This window comes from Oncorhynchus gorbuscha, linkage group LG02 (assembly GCF_021184085.1).
Source record: "Oncorhynchus gorbuscha isolate QuinsamMale2020 ecotype Even-year linkage group LG02, OgorEven_v1.0, whole genome shotgun sequence".
NCBI lineage: Eukaryota > Metazoa > Chordata > Actinopteri > Salmoniformes > Salmonidae > Oncorhynchus > Oncorhynchus gorbuscha.
In genome coordinates this window covers 4,660,328-4,679,374 of record NC_060174.1, presented here as the reverse complement: position 1 = coordinate 4,679,374, position 19,047 = coordinate 4,660,328, and the positions used below count along the sequence as shown (strand labels likewise).

At 46.5% G+C, this 19,047-nt stretch overlaps 1 protein-coding gene across 1 annotated transcript in view; it reads left to right on the top strand.

The window, feature by feature from the left end:
- LOC123995421 (sushi, nidogen and EGF-like domain-containing protein 1) overlaps positions 1-19,047 on the top strand; it is a 163,746-nt gene that overhangs the window by 44,818 nt on the left and 99,881 nt on the right. Inside the window, exons 2-3 of the mRNA XM_046299018.1 lie at positions 5,081-5,368; positions 5,499-5,639. Coding sequence (XP_046154974.1) covers positions 5,081-5,368; positions 5,499-5,639 — 429 coding nt within the window. The remainder of the gene's footprint in view (positions 1-5,080; positions 5,369-5,498; positions 5,640-19,047) is intronic.

The window sequence follows — 19,047 nt, the reverse complement described above, 5'->3', positions numbered from 1 at the left end:
GTTTCCTTTCAAATGGTATCAAGAATATTCATAACCTTGCTTCAGGGCCTGAGCTACAGGCAGTTAGATTTGGGTATGTTATTTTCAGAGAAATTTTAAAAAGGAGCCAATGAAAAAATTATCATGGTCTTGAATTGGACTCATTTTGCTGGTTTTGGTCTTGACTCTGTGCCCCACCCCCCCCTCCGGTCTTGGGTGTTGACTAGGATTCAATTTGCTCCTGTCTTGGGTGTTGACTAGCCCCCCCCCCCCCCCCCCCCCCCAGTCTTGGTCTTGAACTTCAGGTGGTCTCGAACACAACATTTGGATCAAATCCTAGGCAGGTCACTGTAAGACCAGACCTGTGTGTGTGTGTGTGTGTGTGTGTGTGTGTGTGTGTGTGTGTGTGTGTGTGTGTGTGTGTGTGTGTGTGTGTGTGTGTGTGTGTGTGTGTGTGTGTGTGTGTGTGTGTGTGTGTGTGTGTGTGTGTGTGTGTGTGTGTGTGCATCATGACTTCGGGCAGGTGTGTGTGTGCGGGGGGAGGTGGGGGGGTCATAACCTGGTTTTCTCAGCTGCTGCCTGCCATGCCATCTGAATGAACAAAGACACTGTCTGTTCCAAACATGAGGAAGTGGATACAGTACATCTGCTCAAAGAGTCTACCGATGTTCCCTCTAAGCTCGTTATGAGTAGAAGAAATATCAGCCTGTGCAGAGAAGCACAAGATTGAAGTTCACTCAACTTCACTCTAGACTTTCCCCCGTTAGTTAACACTATCAACGTTTCCCTTTATCATGGGGACTCGTGATCGACTCAACGCAATATTAGCCACTTTCATTGCAACAAAAACTATCTCTGCAAGACTTCGTATGCAAAACTAACTATGCAACAGATTTTGTTGTAGGCAGAGTGCATCAGAGTAGGATTCTATTGCATTGACAGGCATTACCCATTCTCTACGCCGACCGGTGCACAATAACCTATCACAGCTGCAGTAGGCCTATATGCAAATAGATCATTGCCTTATATGGATCTGTGCCATTGACTTTGAACTGGACTGTGTTTACAGCATGAGCGGTCGTGAGTAGATGTGCTTGTTTTGAGATCAAAATGTTCACATTTGTTCTTTGCTAGTTAGTGAGTTATTGGCCCAGCTAATTTCTAGACAGAAATGTGAGAGTGAATGATGGCAGGTCCTACATCCTGTAAACACACAGTCCGACAAGAGCACAAAATGCATTTCTTTGAAAAGCGAGTCAGGTAAAGAGCTTTTTATATATATTTCATTTTATTTTTCTAACCCCTTCTCTTCGGAGGACAAATATCTTTGTTTGTTTTTTACAATTTTTTTGCTACATTTACATGTACATACATTTTACTTTTATACATAACAATAACATTAACAAACATAAACTCTTTAATCCCACCCCTCAACCCATCCCACCTATCACCATAGACCACCCCTCAGCCCATCCCACCTATCACCATAGACCACCCCCTCAGCCCATCCCACCTATCACCATACACCACCCTCTCAGCCCATCCCACCTATCACCATAGACCACCCTCTCAGCCCATCCCACCTATCACCATAGACCACCCCCTCAGCCCATCCCACCTATCACCATAGACCACCCTCTCAGCCCATCTCACCTATCACCATAGACCACCCCCTCAGCCCATCTCACCTATCACCATAGACCACCCCCTCAGCCCATCTCACCTATCACCATAGACCACCCCCTCAGCCCATCCCACCTATCACCATAGACCACCCTCTCAGCCCATCTCACCTATCACCATAGACCACCCTCTCAGCCCATCTCACCTATCACCATAGACCACCCCCTCAGCCCATCCCACCTATCACCATAGACCACCCCTCAGCCCATCCCACCTATCACCATAGACCACCCCCTCAGCCCATTCCACCTATCACCATAGACCACCCTCTCAGCCCATCCCACCTATCACCATAGACCACCCTCTCAGCCCATCCCACCTATCACCATAGACCACCCCCTCAGCCCATCCCACCTATCACCATAGACCACCCTCTCAGCCCATCTCACCTATCACCATAGACCACCCCCTCAGCCCATCTCACCTATCACCATAGACCACCCCCTCAGCCCATCTCACCTATCACCATAGACCTCATTTGGTTTCCATGTGCCATGTATTTTTAAATTGTGCTGTGATGTTTTACAAAATGTTTGAATCTTTCTAATCCACAGATTGTGAGCTAAAGATGAAAACCTTTCCTCTGAGTGTTATTATATTATTTATTGACTGGTTTTCCAGATTGCCCAACACCGCTATTTGTAAGGTTCATTTTAAGTGCATGTTGTGATTTTTTAACCATTCCTGAACCTGTGGCCAGAAACAAGCTACATTAGGGTCAATACCAGAATAAATTATCTATTGATTCGGTCTCTTCGCAGCAAAATCTACAGAGCTGAGATTGTTGTATGCCCCATATATATAGCATTCTGTTGGTGGGGTGCCAGGCCTTTAAACTTCCCTATATAGCCATGTTATTACCTGGTACTCCCTGTAAATAACCATGTTATTACCTGGTACTCCCTGTATATAACCATGTTATTACCTGGTACTCCCTGTATATAGCCATGTTATTACCTGGTACTGTGTGTATATAGCCATGTTATTACCTGGTACTTCCTGTATATAGCCATGTTATTACCTGGTACTGTGTGTATATAGCCATGTTATTACCTGGTACTTCCTGAATATAGCCATGTTATTACCTGGTACTCTGTATATAGCCATGTTATTACCTGGTACTTCCTGTATATAACCATGTTATTACCTGGTACTTCCTGTATATAGCCATGTTATTACCTGGTACTTCCTGTATATAGCCATGTTATTACCTGGTACATCCTGTATATAACCATGTTATTACCTGGTACTTCCTGTATATAACCATGTTATTACCTGGTACTTCCTGTATATAGCCATGTTATTACCTGGTACTCCCTGTATATAGCCATGTTATTACCTGGTACTCCCTGTATATAGCCATGGTATTACCTGGTACTCCCTGTATATAGCCATGTTATTACCTGGTACTTCCTGTATATAGCCATGTTATTACCTGGTACTGTGTATATATAGCCATGTTATTACCTGGTACTGTGTATATATAGCCATGTTATTACCTGGTACTTCCTGAATATAGCCATGTTATTACCTGGTACTCTGTATATAGCCATGTTATTACCTGGTACTTCCTGTATATAACCATGTTATTACCTGGTACTTCCTGTATATAGCCATGTTATTACCTGGTACTTCCTGTATATAGCCATGTTATTACCTGGTACATCCTGTATATAACCATGTTATTACCTGGTACTTCCTGTATATAACCATGTTATTACCTGGTACTTCCTGTATATAGCCATGTTATTACCTGGTACTCCCTGTATATAGCCATGTTATTACCTGGTACGTCCTGTATATAGCCATGTTATTACCTGGGACTCCCTGTATATAGCCATGTTATTACCTGGTACTCTGTATATAGCCATGTTATTACCTGGTACTCTGTATATAACCATGTTATTACCTGGTACTTCCTGTATATAGCCATGTTATTACCAGGTACTCTGTATATAGCCATGTTATTACCTGGTACTCTGTGTATATAACCATGTTATTACCTGGTACTCCCTGTATATAGCCATGTTATTACCTGGTACTTCCTGTATATAGCCATGTTATTACCTTGTACTTCCTGTATATAGCCATGTTATTACCTGGTACTCCCTGTATATAGCCATGTTATTACCTGGTACTCTGTATATATAACCATGTTATTACCTGGTACGTCCTGTATATAACCATGTTATTACCTAGTACTCCCTGTACATAGCCATGTTATTACCTGGTACTCCCTGTATATAACCATGTTATTACCTGGTACGTCCTGTATATATAACCATGCTATTACCTGGTACTCCCTGTATATATAACCATGTTATTACCTGGTACTCCCTGTATATAACCATGTTATTACCTGGTACGTCCTGTATATATAACCATGTTATTACCTGGTACGTCCTGTATATATAACCATGTTATTACCTGGTACGTCCTGTATATAACCATGTTATTACCTCCCTGTATATAACCATGTTATTACCTGGTACGTCCTGTATATATAACCATGTTATTACCTGGTACTCCCTGTATATAGCCATGTTATTACCTGGTACTCCCTGTATATAACCATGTTATTACCTGGTACTCCCTGTATATAGCCATGTTATTACCTCCCTGTATATAACCATGATATTACCTGGTACTCCCTGTATATAGCCATGTTATTACCTGGTACTCCCTGTATATAGCCATGTTATTACCTGGTACTTCCTGTATATAGCCATGTTATTACCTGGTACTCCCTGTATATAGCCATGTTATTACCTGGTACTTCCTGTATATAGCCATGTTATTACCTGGTACTCACTGTATATACCCATGTTATTACCTGGTACTCCCTGTATATAGCCATGTTATTACCTGGTACTTCCTGTATATAGCCATGTTACTACCTGCTACTCCCTGTATATAGCCATGTTATTACCTGGTACTCCCTGTATATAACCATGTTATTACCTGGTACTCCCTGTATATAACCATGTTATTACCTGGTACTGTATATAACCATGTTATTACCTGGTACTGTATATAACCATGTTATTACCTGGTACTGTATATAGCCATGTTATTACCTGGGACTCCCTGTATATAGCCATGTTATTACCTGGCACTCTGTGTATATACCCATGTTGTGGTTCTGTAGCTCAGTTGGTAGAGCATGTATATAGCCATGTTAGTTTCGACCTGGGACTCCCATGTATGTATGCACATGACTGTATTATAAAAGCGTCTGCTAAATGGCATATATTATTATTATTATTATTACCTGGTATCTGTATATAGCCATGTTATTACCTGGGACTCCCTGTATATAGCCATGTTATTACCTGGGACTCCCTGTATATAGCCATGTTTACCCATTTTGAAACAATGCTAACCTTACCTTCTTCTCTCTTCCTCTCCTCCCCAACAGGTAAACAACAACGGCCTGGTCTCGTTCCTCAGAGAGGTGTCTCAGTTCACACCTGTATCGTTTCCCATCGCCGGAGACCGGAGGGTTGTGGCGCCGTTCTGGGCTGACGTGGACAACAGGCGTGCGGGGCAGGTCTTCTACCGGGAGAGTAAAGACCCGTCTGTCCTCCTGAGGGCCACGGCTGACGTCAGACGACACTTCTCTGAGTTCCCAGAGTTCAGTGCGACGTGGATCCTCATCTCAACGTGGCACAAAGTCACCTTCTTTGGAGGGAGTGACATCACACCGGTTAGGATTCTCAACCAATTAAAATACAATAATCAATCAATCAATCAATCAATCAATCAATCAATCAATCAATCAATCAATCAATCAATGAAAATATGTATTCTACACTGTTGACTACTGTTCTGTGCAGGTGAATACGTTCCAGGTCATACTGATCACCAACGGAGAGGTATCCTTCACCATCTTCCAGTATCATGACATCACCTGGACCACAGGCAAGCACGCCAGCAGTGGAGGAGACCTGGCAGGGCTAGGAGGCATCGCTGCACAGGTAGGATCACGGAGAGGTCCCTCACAAACCGTGTTTATAGGTAGGATCACAGAGAGGTCCCTCACAAACCGTGTTTTTAGGTAGGATCACGGAGAGGTCCTCACAAACCGTGTTTATAGGTAGGATCACGGAGAGGTCCCTCACAAACCGTGTTTCTAGGGTAGGATCACGGAGAGGTCCCTCACAAACCATGTTTATAGGTAGGATCACAGAGAGGTCCCTCACAAACCGTGTTTCTAGGTAGGATCACAGAGAGGTCCCTCACAAACCGTGTTTATAGGTAGGATCACGGAGAAGTCCCTCACAAACCGTGATTCTAGGTAGGATCACAGAGAGCTCCCTCACAAACCGTGTTTCTAGGTAGGATCACAGAGATGTCCTCACAAACCGTGTTTCTAGGTAACATCACAGAGAGGTCCCTCACAAACCGTGTTTCTAGGTAGGATCACAGAGAGATCCCTCACTAACCGTGTTTCTAGGTAGGATCACAGAGATGTCCCTCACAAACCGTGTTTCTAGGTAGGATCACAGAGAGGTCCCTCACAAACCGTGTTTCTAGGTAGGATCACGGAGAGGTCCCTCACAAACCGTGTTTCTAGGTAGGATCACGGAGAGGTCCCTCACAAACCGTGTTTCTAGGTAGGATCACAGAGAGATCCCTCACAAACCGTGTTTCTAAGGAAGGATCACGGAGAGGTCCTCACAAACCGTGTTTATAGGTAGGATCACGGAGAGGTCCCTCACAAACCGTGTTTCTAGGTAGGATCACAGAGAGGTCCCTCACAAACCGTGTTTCTAGGTAGGATCACGGAGAGGTCCTCACAAACCGTGTTTCTAGGTAGGATCACAGAGAGATCCCTCACAAACCGTGTTTCTAGGTAGGATCACGGAGAGGTCCCTCACAAACCATGTTTATAGGTAGGATCACAGAGAGGTCCCTCACAAACCGTGTTTCTAGGTAGGATCACAGAGAGGTCCCTCACAAACCGTGTTTATAGGTAGGATCACGGAGAAGTCCCTCACAAACCGTGATTCTAGGTAGGATCACAGAGAGCTCCCTCACAAACCGTGTTTCTAGGTAGGATCACAGAGAGGTCCCTCACAAACCGTGTTTCTAGGTAACATCACAGAGAGGTCCTCACAAACCGTGTTTCTAGGTAGGATCACAGAGATGTCCTCACAAACCGTGTTTCTAGGTAACATCACAGAGAGGTCCCTCACAAACCGTGTTTCTAGGTAGGATCACAGAGAGATCTCTCACTAACCGTGTTTCTAGGTAGGATCACAGAGATGTCCCTCACAAACCGTGTTTCTAGGTAGGATCACGGAGAGGTCCCTCACAAACCGTGTTTCTAGGTAGGATCACAGAGAGGTCCCTCACAAACCGTGTTTCTAGGTAGGATCACGGAGAGGTCCTCACAAACCGTGTTTATAGGTAGGATCACGGAGAGGTCCCTCACAAACCGTGTTTCTAGGTAGGATCACAGAGAGGTCCCTCACAAACCGTGTTTCTAGGTAGGATCACGGAGAGGTCCTCACAAACCGTGTTTCTAGGTAGGATCACAGAGAGATCCCTCACAAACCGTGTTTCTAGGTAGGATCACGGAGAGGTCCCTCACAAACCATGTTTATAGGTAGGATCACAGAGAGGTCCCTCACAAACCGTGTTTCTAGGTAGGATCACAGAGAGGTCCCTCACAAACCGTGTTTATAGGTAGGATCACGGAGAAGTCCCTCACAAACCGTGATTCTAGGTAGGATCACAGAGAGCTCCCTCACAAACCGTGTTTCTAGGTAGGATCACAGAGAGGTCCCTCACAAACCGTGTTTCTAGGTAACATCACAGAGAGGTCCTCACAAACCGTGTTTCTAGGTAGGATCACAGAGATGTCCTCACAAACCGTGTTTCTAGGTAACATCACAGAGAGGTCCCTCACAAACCGTGTTTCTAGGTAGGATCACAGAGAGATCTCTCACTAACCGTGTTTCTAGGTAGGATCACAGAGATGTCCCTCACAAACCGTGTTTCTAGGTAGGATCACAGAGAGGTCCCTCACAAACCGTGTTTCTAGGTAGGATCACGGAGAGGTCCCTCACAAACCGTGTTTCTAGGTAGGATCACGGAGAGGTCCCTCACAAACCGTGTTTCTAGGTAGGATCACAGAGAGGTCCCTCACAAACCGTGTTTCTAGGTAGGATCACAGAGAGGTCCCTCACAAACCGTGTTTATAGGTAGGATCACGGAGAAGTCCCTCACAAACCGTGTTTCTAGGTAGGATCACAGAGAGCTCCCTCACAAACCGTGTTTCTAGGTAGGATCACAGAGAGGTCCCTCACAAACCATGTTTCTAGGTAGGATCACAGAGAGGTCCCTCACAAACCGTGTTTATAGGTAGGATCACAGAGAGGTCCCTCACAAACCGTGTTTCTAGGTAGGATCACAGAGAGGTCCCTCACAAACCGTGGTTATAGGTAGGATCACAGAGAGAACCCTCACAAACCGTGTTTCTAGGTAGGATCACAGAGAGGTCCCTCACAAACCGTGTTTCTAGGTAAGATCACAGAGAGGTCCCTCACAAACCGTGTTTCTAGGTAGGATCACAGAGAGGTCCCTCACAAACCGTGTTTCTAGGTAGGATCACAGAGAGGTCCTCACAAACCGTGTTTCTAGGTAGGATCACAGAGAGGTCCTCACAAACCGTGTTTCTAGGTAGGATCACAGAGAGGTCCTCACAAACCGTGTTTCTAGGTAGGATCACAGAGAGGTCCCTCACAAACCGTGTTTCTAGGTAACATCACAGAGAGGTCCCTCACAAACCGTGTTTCTAGGTAGGATCACAAAGAGGTCCTCACAAACCGTGTTTCTAGGTAACATCACAGAGAGGTCCCTCACAAACCGTGTTTCTAGGTAGGATCACAGAGAGGTCCCTCACAAACCGTGTTTCTAGGTAGGATGACAGAGATGTCCTCACAAACCGTGTTTCTAGGTAGGATCACAGAGAGGTCCCTCACAAACCGTGTTTCTAGGTAACATCACAGAGAGGTCCCTCACAAACCGTGTTTCTAGGTAGGATCACAGAGAGATCCCTCACAAACCGTGTTTCTCGGTAGGATGACAGAGATGTCCTCACAAATCGTGGTTATAGGTAGGATGACAGAGATGTCCTCACAAACCATCACAAATATCTTCAGAAACCATAGCTACCTTCCCTGTTTTGTCCTCAGAACAGCCTAAATTCTTCGGGGCATGGACTCTACAAGGTGTTGAAAGCGTTCCACAAGGATGCTGGTCCATGTTGACTCCAATGCTTCCCACAGTTGTGTCAAGTTGGCTGGATGTTCTTTGGGTGGTGGACCATTCTTGATACACACAGGAAACTATTGAGTGTGAAAATCCCAGCAGCGTTGCAGTTCTTGACACAAACCGGTGCGTCTATCACCTACTACCATACCCCCCCGTTCAAAGGCACTTCAATATTTTGTCTTGCCCATTCACCCTCTGAATGGCACACATACACATTCCATGTCTCAATTGTCTCAAGGCTTAAAAATCCTTCTTTAACCTGTCTCCTCCCCTTTCATCTACATGTCTCCTCCCCTTCATCTACATGTCTCCTCCCCTTTCATCTACACTGATTGAAGTGGATTTAACAAGTAACATCAATATTATTCACCTGGATTCAAGCATTTCACTACACCCGCAATAACATCTGCAAAATATGTGTATGTGATCAATAATATGTGATTAATCTGGTCAGTCTATGTCATGGAAAGATCAGTTGTTCTTAATGTGTACATGTCTATATATACATTTGGAAAGCAGGTGTTCTTAATGTTTTGTATACTCAGTGTTTATGTCTATATTTACATTTGGAGAGCAGGTGTTCTTAATGTTTTGTATACTCAGTGTTTATGTCTATATATACATTTGGAAAGCAGGTGTTCTTAATGTTTTGTATACTCAGTGTTTATGTCTATATATACATTTGGAGAGCAGGTGTTCTTAATGTTTTGTATACTCAGTGTTTATGTCTATATATACATTTGGAAAGCAGGTGTTCTTAATGTTTTGTATACTCAGCGTTTATGTCTATATATACATTTGGAAAGCAGGTGTTCTTAATGTTTTGTATACTCAGTGTTTATGTCTATATATACATTTGGAAAGCAGGTGTTCTTAATGTTTTGTATACTCAGTGTTTATGTCTATATATACATTTGGAGAGCAGGTGTTCTTAATGTTTTGTATACTCAGTGTTTATGTCTATATATACATTTGGAAAGCAGGTGTTCTTAATGTTTTGTATACTCAGTGTTTATGTCTATATATACATTTGGAGAGCAGGTGTTCTTAATGTTTTGTATACTCAGTGTTTATGTCTATATATACATTTGGAAAGCAGGTGTTCTTAATGTTTTGTATACTCAGTGTTTATGTCTTATCTATATATACATTTGGAAAGTTTTCAGACCCCTTGACTTTTTCCAGATGTTTTATCGTAACATCCTCACTCTAACATTGATTACATGTTTTAGAATCCTCATCGATCAAAATACCCCATAATGGCAAAGTGAAGTTTTTTCAAAAATGTTTGCAAATATATTAAGAATAAAAAACAGAAATACCTTATTTACATAAGTATTCAGACCCTTTGCTACATGACTCGAAATTGAGCTCAGGTGCATCCTGTTTCCATTGACCATCCTTGATGTTTCTACAACTTGATTGGAGTCCACCTGGGGTAAATTCATTTGATTGGACATGATTTGGAAAGGTACACACCTGTCTATATAAGGTCCCACAGTTGACAGTGCATGTCAGAGCAAGAACCAAGCCATGAGGTCAGTAGAGCTTCGAGACAGGATCGTGTCAAGGCCCAGATCTGGGGAAGGGTATCAAAACATTTCTGCAGCATTGAAGGTCCCCAAGAACATAGTGGTCTCCATCATTCTTAAATGGAAGAAGTTTGGAACCACCAAGACTCGTCCTAGAGCTGGCTGCCCGGCCAAACTGACCAATTGGGGGAGAAGTGCCTTGGTCAGGGAGGTGACCAAGAACCCTGTGGTCACTCTGAAAGCTCTTCAGAGTTCCTCTGTGGAGATGGGAAAACCTTCTTGGAGGACGACCATCTCTACAATACTCCACCAATCAGACCTTTATGGTAGAGTGGCCAGACGGAAGCCACTCCTCAGTAAAAGGCAGCCCACTTGGAGTTTGCCATTAGCCATCTAAAGACTCTCAGACCATGAGAAATAAGATTCTCTGGTCTGATGAAACCAAGATTGAACTCTTTGGCCTGAATGCCAAGCGTCACGTCTGGTGGAAACCGGTCACCATCCCTACGGTGAAGCATGGTGGTGGCAGCATCCCTACGGCGAAGCATGGTGGTGGCACCATCCCTATGGTGATGTGTGGTGGTGGCACCATCCCTACGGCGAAGCATGGTGGTGGCAGCATCCCTACGGCGAAGCATTGTGGTGGCAGCATCCCTACGGCGAAGCATGGTGGTGGCACCATCCCTACGGCAAAGCATGGTGGTGGCACCATCCCTACGGTGATGTGTGGTGGTGGCACCATCCCTACGGCAAAGCATGGTGGTGGTAGCATCCCTACGGCGAAGCATGGTGGTGGCACCATCCCTACGGCGAAGCATGGTGGTGGCAGCATCATACTGTGGGGACGTTTTAAAACTTTAATCTGCTTGAAAATGGTTGTCAAGCAATGATCGACAGCTTGAAGAATAAATACAGAAAAATGATGTGCAAATATTGTACAATCCAGGTGTGTAAAGCTCTTAGAGACGTACCCAGAAAGACTCAGCTGTAATCTCTCTTAGAGACTTACCCAGAAAGACTCAGCTGTAATCTCTGCCAAAGGCGATTCTAACATGTATTGACTCAGTGGTGTGACTAGTTATGTGACTGACCAGGGGACTCCAGGTGAAAGCTATGATCCCTTATTGATGTTACTTGTTAAATCCACTTCAATCAGTGTAGATGAAGGGGAGGACGACAGGGTTAAAGAAGGATTTTTAAGCCTAAGCCTTGAGACAATTGAGACATGGATTGTAAAACATTCGCCGATTCATGGATTGTGTATGTGTGACATTCAGAGGGTGAATGGACAAGACAAAAAATTTAAGTGTCTTTGAACGGGGGTTAGGTGGTAGTAGGTGGTAGTAGGTGGTAGTAAGTGGTAGTAGGTGGTAGTAGGTGACAGGTGGTAGTAGGTGACAGGTGGTAGTAGGTGGTAGCAGGTGGTAGCAGGTGGTAGTAGGTGGTAATAAGTGGTAGTAGGTGGTAGCAGATGACAGGTGGTAGTAGGTGGTAGTAGGTGGTAGTAGATGGTAGTAGGTGGTAGTAGGTGGTAGTAGGTGACAGGTGGTAGTAGGTGGTAATAGGTGGTAGTAGGTGACAGGTTGTAGTAGGTGGTAGTAAGTGGTAGTAGGTGGTAGTATGTGACAGGTGGTAGTAGGTGGTAGCAGGTGGTAGCAGGTGGTAGTAGGTGGTAATAAGTGGTAGTAGGTGGTAGTAGGTGACAGGTGGTAGTAGGTGGTAGTAGGTGGTAGCAGGTGGTAGTAGGTGGTAGTAGGTGGTAGTAGGTGACAGGTGGTAGTAGGTGGTAGTAGGTGGTAGTAGATGGTAGTAGGTGGTAGTAGGTGACAGGTGGTAGTAGGTGGTAGTAGGTGGTAGTAGGTGGTAGCAGGTGGTAGTAGGTGGTAGTAGGTGGTAGTAGGTGACAGGTGGTAGTAGGTGGTAGTAGATGGTAGTAGGTGGTAGTAGGTGACAGGTGGTAATAGGTGGTAGTAGGTGGTAGTAGGTGACAGGTTGTAGTAGGTGGTAGTAGGTGGTAGTAAGTGGTAGTAGGTGGTAGTAGGTGACAGGTGGTAGTAGGTGGTAGTAGGTGACAGGTTGTAGTAGGTGGTAGCAGGTGGTAGCAGGTGGTAGTAGGTGGTAATAAGTGGTAGTAGGTGGTAGTAGGTGACAGGTGGTAGTAGGTGGTAGTAGGTGGTAGTAGGTGGTAGCAGGTGGTAGTAGGTGGTAGTAGGTGATAGTAGGTGACAGGTGGTAGTAGGTGGTAATAGGTGGTAGTAGGTGACAGGTTGTAGTAGGTGGTAGTAGGTGGTAGTAAGTGGTAGTAGGTGGTAGTAAGTGGTAGTAGGTGACAGGTGGTAGTAGGTGGTAGTAGGTGACAGGTGGTAGTAGGTGGTAATAGGTGGTAGTAGGTGACAGGTTGTAGTAGGTGGTAGTAGGTGGTAGTAGGTGACAGGTGGTAGTAGGTGGTAGTAGGTGGTAGTAGGTGGTAGTAGCTGGTAGTAGGTGACAGGTGGTAGTAGGTGGTAGTAGGTGGTAGTAGGTGGTAGTAGTAGGTGGTGGTAGTAGGTGACAGGTGGTAGTAGGTGGTAGTAGGTGGTAGTAGGTGGTAGTAGGTGGTAGCAGGTGGTAGTAGGTGGTAGTAGGTGACAGGTGGTAGTAGGTGGTAGTAGGTGGTAGTAGATGGTAGTAGGTGGTAGTAGGTGGTAGTAGGTGACAGGTGGTAGTAGGTGACAGGTGGTAGTAGGTGACAGGTGGTAGTAGGTGGTAGCAGGTGGTAGCAGGTGGTAGTAGGTGGTAATAAGTGGTAGTAGGTGGTAGCAGGTGACAGGTGGTAGTAGGTGGTAGTAGGTGACAGGTGGTAGTAGGTGGTAGCAGGTGGTAGCAGGTGGTAGTAGGTGGTAATAAGTGGTAGTAGGTGGTAGCAGGTGACAGGTGGTAGTAGGTGGTAGTAGGTGGTAGTAGATGGTAGTAGGTGGTAGTAGGTGGTAGTAGGTGACAGGTGGTAGTAGGTGGTAATAGGTGGTAGTAGGTGACAGGTTGTAGTAGGTGGTAGTAAGTGGTAGTAGGTGGTAGTAGGTGACAGGTGGTAGTAGGTGGTAGCAGGTGGTAGCAGGTGGTAGTAGGTGGTAATAAGTGGTAGTAGGTGGTAGTAGGTGACAGGTGGTAGTAGGTGGTAGTAGGTGGTAGCAGGTGGTAGTAGGTGGTAGTAGGTGGTAGTAGGTGACAGGTGGTAGTAGGTGGTAGTAGGTGGTAGTAGATGGTAGTAGGTGGTAGTAGGTGGTAGTAGGTGACAGGTGGTAGTAGGTGGTAGTAGGTGGTAGTAGGTGGTAGCAGGTGGTAGTAGGTGGTAGTAGGTGGTAGTAGGTGACAGGTGGTAGTAGGTGGTAGTAGATGGTAGTAGGTGGTAGTAGGTGACAGGTGGTAATAGGTGGTAGTAGGTGGTAGTAGGTGACAGGTTGTAGTAGGTGGTAGTAGGTGGTAGTAAGTGGTAGTAGGTGGTAGTAGGTGACAGGTGGTAGTAGGTGGTAGTAGGTGACAGGTGGTAGTAGGTGGTAGCAGGTGGTAGCAGGTGGTAGTAGGTGGTAATAAGTGGTAGTAGGTGGTAGTAGGTGACAGGTGGTAGTAGGTGGTAGTAGGTGGTAGTAGGTGGTAGCAGGTGGTAGTAGGTGGTAGTAGGTGATAGTAGGTGACAGGTGGTAGTAGGTGGTAATAGGTGGTAGTAGGTGACAGGTTGTAGTAGGTGGTAGTAGGTGGTAGTAAGTGGTAGTAGGTGGTAGTAAGTGGTAGTAGGTGACAGGTGGTAGTAGGTGGTAGTAGGTGGTAGTAGGTGACAGGTGGTAGTAGGTGGTAGTAGGTGACAGGTGGTAGTAGGTGGTAATAGGTGGTAGTAGGTGACAGGTTGTAGTAGGTGGTAATAGGTGGTAGTAGGTGACAGGTGGTAGTAGGTGGTAGTAGGTGGTAGTAGCTGGTAGTAGCTGGTAGTAGGTGACAGGGTGGTAGTAGGTGGTGGTAGTAGGTGACAGGTGGTAGTAGGTGGTAGTAGGTGGTAGTAGGTGGTAGTAGGTGGTAGCAGGTGGTAGTAGGTGGTAGTAGGTGGTAGTAGGTGACAGGTGGTAGTAGGTGACAGGTGGTAGTAGGTGGTAGTAGATGGTAGTAGGTGGTAGTAGGTGGTAGTAGGTGACAGGTTGTAGTAGGTGGTAGTAGGTGGTAGTAAGTGGTAGTAGGTGGTAGTAGGTGACAGGTGGTAGTAGGTGACAGGTGGTAGTAGGTGGTAGTAGGTGACAGGTGGTAGTAGGTGGTAGTAGGTGGTAGTAGGTGGTAGTAGGTGACAGGTGGTAGTAGGTGGTAGTAGGTGACAGGTGGTAGTAGGTGGTAGTAGGTGGTAGTAGGTGACAGTTGGTAGTAGGTGGTAGTAGGTGACAGGTGGTAGTAGGTGTTAGTAGGTGACAGGTGGTAGTAGGTGGTAGTAGGTGACAGGTGGTAGTAGGTGGTAGTAGGTGGTAGTAGGTGGTAGTAGGTGGTAGTAGGTGGTAGTAGGTGGTAGTAGGTGACAGGTGGTAGTAGGTGGTAATAGGTAGTAGGTGACAGGTTGTAGTAGGTGGTAGTAAGTGGTAGTAAGTGGTAGTAGGTGGTAGTGGGTGACAGGTGGTAGTAGGTGGTAGTAGGTGACAGGTGGTAGTAGGTGGTAGTAGGTGACAGGTGGTAGTAGGTGGTAATAGGTGGTAGTAGGTGACAGGTTGTAGTAGGTGATAGTAGGTGGTAGTAGGTGACAGGTGGTAGTAGGTGGTAGTAGGTGGTGTAGGTGACAGGTGGTAGTAGGTGGTAGTAGGTGGTAGTAGCTGGTAGTAGATGGTAGTAGGTGGTAGTAGGTGGTAGTAGGTGACAGGTGGTAGTAGGTGGTAGTAGGTGGTAGTAGGTGGTAGTAGGTGGTAGTAGGTGGTAATAGGTGGTAGTAGGTGACAGGTGGTAGTAGGTGGTAGTAGGTGGTAGTAGGTGACAGGTGGTAGTAGGTGGTAGTAGGTGACAGGTGGTAGTAGGTGGTAATAGGTGGTAGTAGGTGACAGGTTGTAGTAGGTGGTAGTAGGTGGTAGTAGGTGACAGGTGGTAGTAGGTGGTAGTAGGTGGTGTAGGTGACAGGTGGTAGTAGGTGGTAGTAGGTGGTAGTAGCTGGTAGTAGATGGTAGTAGGTGGTAGTAGGTGGTAGTAGGTGACAGGTGGTAGTAGGTGGTAGTAGGTGGTAGTAGGTGGTAGTAGGTGGTAGTAGGTGACAGGTGGTAGTATGTGACAGGTGGTAGTAGGTGACAGGTGGTAGTAGGTGGTAGTAGGTGACAGGAGGTAGTAGGTGTTAGTAGTTGACAGGTGGTAGTAGGTGGAAGTAGGTGGTAGTAGGTGGTAGTAGGTGACAGGTGGTAGTAGGTGACAGGTGGTAGTAGGTGGTAGTAGGTGACAGGTGGTAGTAGGTGGTAGTAGGTGGTAGTAGGTGGTAGTAGGTGGTAGTAGGTGGTAGTAGGTGACAGGTGGTAGTAGGTGGTAGTAGGTGGTAGTAGGTGGTAGTAGGTGACAGGTGGTAGTAGATGGTAGTAGGTGGTAGTAGGTGACAGGTGGTAGTAGGTGGTAGTAGGTGACAGGTGATAGTAGGTGGTAGTAGGTGGTAGTAGGTGACAGGTGGTAGTAGGTGACAGGTGGTTGTAGGTGGTAGTAGGTGACAGGTGGTAGTAGGTGTTAGTAGGTGACAGGTGGTAGTAGGTGGAAGTAGGTGGTAGTAGGTGGTAGTAGGTGACAGGTGGTAGTAGGTGACAGGTGGTAGTAGGTGACAGGTGGTAGTAGGTGGTAGTAGGTGGTAGTAGGTGACAGGTGGTAGTAGGTGGTAGTAGGTGGTAGTAGGTGACAGGTGGTAGTAGGTGGTAGTAGGTGGTAGTAGGTGGTAGTAGGTGGTAGTAGGTGGTAGTAGGTGACAGGTGGTAGTAGGTGGTAGTAGGTGGTAGTAGGTGACAGGTGGTAGTAGGTGGTAGTAGGTGGTAGTAGGTGATAGTAGGTGACAGGTGGTAGTAGGTGGTAGTAGGTGATAGTAGGTGGTAGTAGGTGACAGGTGGTAGTAGGTGGTAGTAGCTGGTAGTAGGTGACAGGTGGTAGTAGGTGGTAGTAGTTGACAGGTTGTAGTAGGTGGTAGTAAGTGGTAGTATGTGACAGGTGGTAGTAGGTGGTAGTAGGTGACAGGTGGTAGTAGGTAGTAGGGAGTAGGTGGAAGTAGGTGACAGGTGGTAGTAGGTGGTAGTAGGTGGTAGTAGGTGACAGGTGGTAGTAGGTGACAGGTGGTAGTAGGTGGTAGTAGGTGGTAGTAAGTGACAGGTGGTAGTAGGTGGTAGTAGGTGGTAGTAGGTGACAGGTGGTAGTAGGTGGTAGTAGGTGGTAGTAGGTGACAGGTGGTAGTAGGTGGTAGTAGGTTGTAGTAGGTGACAGGTGGTAGTAGGTGACAGGTGGTAGTAGGTGACAGGTGGTAGTAGGTGGTAGTAGGTTGTAGTAGGTGACAGGTGGTAGTAGGTGACAGGTGGTAGTAGGTGGTAGTAGGTGACAGGTGGTAGTAGGTGACAGGTGGTAGTAGGTGGTAGTAGGTGACAGGTGGTAGTAGGTGACAGGTGGTAGTAGGTGACAGGTGGTATTAGGTGGTATTAGGTGACAGGTGGTAGTAGGTGACAGGTGGTAGTAGGTGACAGGTGGTAGTAGGTGACAGGTGGTAGTAGGTGACAGGTGGTAGTAGGTGGTAGTAGGTGACAGGTGGTAGTAGGTGACAGGTGGTAATAGGTGGTAGTAGGTGACAGGTGGTAGTAGGTGGTAGTAGGTGGTAGTAGGTGGTAGTAGGTGGTAGTAGGTGACAGGTGGTAGTAGGTGGTAGTAGGTGGTAGTAGGTGGTAGTAGGTGGTAGTAGGTGACAGGTGGTAGTAGGTGGAAGTAGGTGGTAGTAGGTGGTAGTAGGTGACAGGTGGTAGTAGGTGACAGGTGGTAGTAGGTGACAGGTGGTAGTAGGTGGTAGTAGGTGGTAGTAGGTGACAGGTGGTAGTAGGTGGTAGTAGGTGGTAGTAGGTGACAGGTGGTAGTAGGTGGTAGTAGGTGGTAGTAGGTGGTAGTAGGTGACAGGTGGTAGTAGGTGGTAGTAGGTGGTAGTAGGTGACAGGTGGTAGTAGGTGGTAGTAGGTGGTAGTAGGTGATAGTAGGTGACAGGTGGTAGTAGGTGGTAGTAGGTGATAGTAGGTGGTAGTAGGTGACAGGTGGTAGTAGGTGGTAGTAGGTGGTAGTAGGTGACAGGTGGTAGTAGGTGGTAGTAGGTGACAGGTGGTAGTAGGTGGTAGTAGCTGGTAGTAGGTGACAGGTGGTAGTAGGTGGTAGTAGTTGACAGGTTGTAGTAGGTGGTAGTAAGTGGTAGTATGTGACAGGTGGTAGTAGGTGGTAGTAGGTGACAGGTGGTAGTAGGTAGTAGGTAGTAGGTGGAAGTAGGTGACAGGTGGTAGTAGGTAGTAGGTGGTAGTAGGTGGAAGTAGGTGGTAGTAGGTGACAGGTGGTAGTAGGTGGTAGTAGGTGGTAGTAGGTGACATGTGGTAGTAGTTGGTAGTAGGTGGTAGTAGGTGGTAGTAGGTGGTAGTCGATGGTAGTTGGTGGTAGTAGGTGGTAGTAGGTGACAGGTGATAGTAGAAGACAGGTGGTAGTAGGTGGTAGTAGGTGACAGGTGGTAGTAGGTGGTAGTAGGTGGTAGTAGGGGGTAGTAGGTGGTAGTAGGTGACAGGTGGTAGTAGGTGGTAGTAGGTGGTAGTAGGTGGTAGTAGGTGACAGGTGGTAGTAGGTGGTAGTAGGTGGTAGGTGGTAGTAGGTGACAGGTGGTAGTAGGTGACAGGTGGTAGTAGATGGTAGTAGGTGGTAGTAGGTGACAGGTGGTAGTAGGTGGTAGTAGGTGGTAGTAGGTGGTAGTAGGTGACAGGTGGTAGTAGGTGGTAGTAGGTGGTAGTAGGTGGTAGTAGGTGGTAGTAGGTGACAGGTGGTAGTAGGTGGTAGTAGGTGACAGGTGGTAGTAGGTGGTAGTAGGTGGTAGTAGGTGACAGGTGGTAGTAGGTGACAGGTGGTAGTAGGTGGTAGTAGGTGGTAGTAGGTGACAGGTGGTAGTAGGTGGTAGTAGGTGGTAGTAGGTGACAGGTGGTAGTAGGTGGTAGTAGGTGGTAGTAGGTGACAGGTGGTAGTAGGTGGTAGTAGGTGGTAGTAGGTGACAGGTGGTAGTAGGGTGGTAGTAGGTGGTAGTAGGTGGTAGTAGGTGGTAGTAGGTGACAGGTGGTAGTAGGTGACAGGTGGTAGTAGGTGGTAGTAGGTGACAGGTGGTAGTAGGTGACAGGTGGTAGTAGGTGGTAGTAGGTGACAGGTGGTAGGTGGTGACAGGTGGTAGTAGGTGACAGGTGGTAGTAGGTGGTAGTAGGTGACAGGTGGTAGTAGGTAGGTGGTAGTAGGTGACAGGTGGTAGTAGGTGACAGGTGGTAGTAGGTGACAGGTGGTAGTAGGTGGTAGTAGTGAGGTGGTAGTAGGTGACAGGTGGTAATAGGTGGTAGTAGGT